The sequence below is a fragment of the Carlito syrichta genome, unplaced genomic scaffold, assembly GCF_000164805.1.
Source record: "Carlito syrichta isolate Samal-C Ts95f unplaced genomic scaffold, Tarsius_syrichta-2.0.1 Scaffold113543, whole genome shotgun sequence".
Classification (NCBI taxonomy): domain Eukaryota; kingdom Metazoa; phylum Chordata; class Mammalia; order Primates; family Tarsiidae; genus Carlito; species Carlito syrichta.
The window spans coordinates 25,442-28,383 of record NW_007057639.1 but is presented as its reverse complement, the minus strand read 5'-3'; the positions used below and the strand labels follow the sequence as shown (position 1 = coordinate 28,383).

General features: G+C 61.4%; 1 protein-coding gene across 1 annotated transcript in view; it reads left to right on the top strand.

The window, feature by feature from the left end:
• Window positions 1-2,942, top strand: part of CDHR2 (cadherin related family member 2) — a 30,268-nt gene that overhangs the window by 22,821 nt on the left and 4,505 nt on the right. The window contains 5 exon segments of the mRNA XM_021719078.1: window positions 1,633-1,784; window positions 1,929-2,037; window positions 2,122-2,210; window positions 2,660-2,728; window positions 2,830-2,907. Of these exon segments, the coding sequence (XP_021574753.1) occupies window positions 1,633-1,784; window positions 1,929-2,037; window positions 2,122-2,210; window positions 2,660-2,728; window positions 2,830-2,907 (497 nt within the window).

Below are 2,942 nucleotides of genomic sequence, written 5' to 3'. Positions count from 1 at the left end.
AGGCGGGTCTCGAACCCGTGGGCTCAGGCAATCCACTCACCTCAGCCTCCCAAAGGTGCGGGATTACAGACTGAGCCACTGAGCCCGGCTTGAGCCACGGAGCCTGGCTTGAGCCACCGAGCCTGGCTTCCATTTCTTACAGTGTTGGAGGTGGGCGTGTTTATTCGGGGGTGGTGCTCATGCCCTGTGGGGTGAGGCCTGGCTGGGCCTCTTACTGACCTGGAGAGCTGCCTTGTTCCTCTGAGACTCAGTTTCGCTCCCCAACGAGAAGCTGGCAGTTCCCAGCAGGCGGTGTCTGGGCGTCACTCCCTGTGCCGCGGGAATGGCAGGGTTGGGAGATGGATGGGGCTGCCCTTCCTGCCTTACTGTTGAGTGGATTCTTAGGACAAGGTCTCTCAGAGCATCAGTTTCCTCTGGTAAAAAGGGGATATTGGTCAGGTGAGGTGGCTTATGCTTGTAATCCCAGCACTTTGGGAGGCCAAAGCGGGAGGGTCGCTTGAGCCCAGGAATTGGAGACCAGCCTGGGCAACACAGCAAGACCATGTATCTACCAAAAAAAAAACAAAAAAAAAACAAAAATTAGCCAGGTGTGATGGTGCATGCCTGTAGTCCCAGCTACTCAGGAGGCTGAGGCAGGAGGATTGCCTGAGCCCGGAAGTTCGAGGTTGCAGTGAGCCATGAGCGTGTCATTGCACTCCAGCCTGGGGGACAGAGTGGGCTCTGACTCAGAAAAAAAATGGGGATAGTTATTCTTTCACGCCCCAAAGCAGTCAGTTCCCCGATCTTCGGCCCGCTGCACCCTGTGTCATGAGTCTAGCCGTGGCTTTGAACTATTTTCTTTCTTTCTTTCTTTGTTGAGTTGGAGTCTCACTCTGTCACCCAGGCTGGAGTGCAGTGGCATGCTCATGGCCACCGCAGCCTTGATCTGCTGGGCTCAGGCCGTCCTTCCGCCTCAGCCTTCCAAGCAGCTGGAACTACAGGCGTGTGCTACCACCCCAGCTAAGTTTTTGGTATATTGTAGAGACGAGGTCTTGCCATGTTGCCCGGGCGGGTCTCGAACCCACGGGCTCAGGCAATCCTCTCGCCTCCGCCTCCCAAAGTGCTGGGATGACGGGCTTGAGCCACCACGCCCCGCCCAACGGTTTTCTTTAAACAGACTCCTTTTTGAAACACAGACACCCACGCTGGTGTCATCTTGAACAGCAATGTCGGTGGACTCAGGGCTGGGGGTGGGTTGTTTCTCTCGAGGAGGAACGCAGACACACACGTTTGTGCCCCTCCTCCACTCGCTCCGTGGCCCATGAGGAGTCGCGGCCACGAATTAGCAAGCGCCGGATGGAGGGCGCTCAGGGGAGGTCCCGGCGTGTGCCAGTTGGGGGCGTCGGGGCAGGAAGGCAGGACCGCCACGTGGGAGGGACTTGGGCAGTGGCCAGGTGAGAGCCGGGGGACGGCAGGGACTGGTCCACTTCTGGATGTGGGAAGCAGCACACTGTTTTCCCAAAGCAGGTGCCCACCTGGGGCAGCCTGGCGACGGCGGAGAGTCACTGGGGCCCGGCCTCCTGGCCTCCTCACCCTGCTGGGGGGGGTCTCTGGCCTGGCCCTGCCCCCAGTGTCATCCTCTCTTGTCCCCAGGCCAGAGACGACGACTCCGGGAAGAATGGCCTCGTGGTGTTCTCCATCCTCCAAGTGGACTTCATCTCCAAGGACGGGGCCACCCGCCCTTTCCAGGGCTTCTTCCGGGTCTCCACGTCCTCGGAGGCTGGCGTGTTCACCGGCAGCATCGAGTAACCGCGCAGCTCCTGGACGGAGGGTGGTGGGCGGGGCCCAGGGGGCGGGGAGGCGGTGAGCCCCCGGCCCGGGAGGTGTCCGGGGCTCTGGAGGGCCCAGCAGGGGCTCCCAGATGGAGCTGTGCCCTCCACCGTCCACAGGCTGGTGACCAGCCTGGATTCCACGCTCCAAGGCACCTACCAAGTGACGGTCCGAGCCCAGGACACACCTTCCGTGGGTCCCAGCCTGGAAGCCCAGACCACCCTGAACGTAAGTGCCGGCCGGTCCGCCACTCCCCGCACCCTCTGCCGGCTGCGGTCCCGCCTGCCTGACTTCCCACGCCCCCCTCCCCAGCTCTTCACCGTGGACCAGAGTTACCGCGTCCGGCTGCAGTTCTCCACGCCCAAGGAGGCGGTGGGCGCCGACACCGAGGACATCAAGGCGTAGGTCTGGGGAGCCCGGGAGGGGCTGTGGGGAGGATGGGTGGGGGAGCCCGGTCCCTGACCAAGCCTGGATGGAATGTCTCTCAACCCTGTCCCACTCCAGTCTTGACCTTCCCCTGTGTCTGTACCGGCCCCACCTTTCTGCATGTCCCCAGAAGCCCACGCCCAGCCAAGGACATTGGGAGGCCTGGACAGGGCTGCCACAGACAGCTGTAAAGGCTGTGCACCGCACAAGTGCACTCTGCTTGCTAAGCTATAAACCCAGCCCCAGAGGAAGGGATTTCCTTTTCTAATTTGCACAGAGGTGCTGCCGTTTCAGTCAATAGAGCTGTCCAAGGAGGTGCCCCTTTCTCGTTCACACAATTCCTCATTGAATTGGCGCAGTTCTGGCCACAGGCCCAGGCTAAGGCCCCTGCCCCAGGCCTCTGTGACACCCGCCCCCTTTGCAGGGCTCTTGTCCAGGCAACCAGGACTACCGTCTACATTGTGGACATTCAGGACATAGACTCCACGGCTCGGTGAATGCTCACAGCTCCGGGGTTTGGGGTGAGGGGGAGAAGCCGCGGGGGGAGGCTGTGGGTGCCTGGGCTGCTGACTGTTCAACCCCACCCTGCTCCAGGGCCCGAGCCCACTCCTATCTCGATGCCTACTTTGTCTTTGCCAATGGGTCAGCCCTGACACTTAACCAGCTGAGTCTGTGAGTGGGGCTGCCCTCGGGGTGGGCAGAGGGCG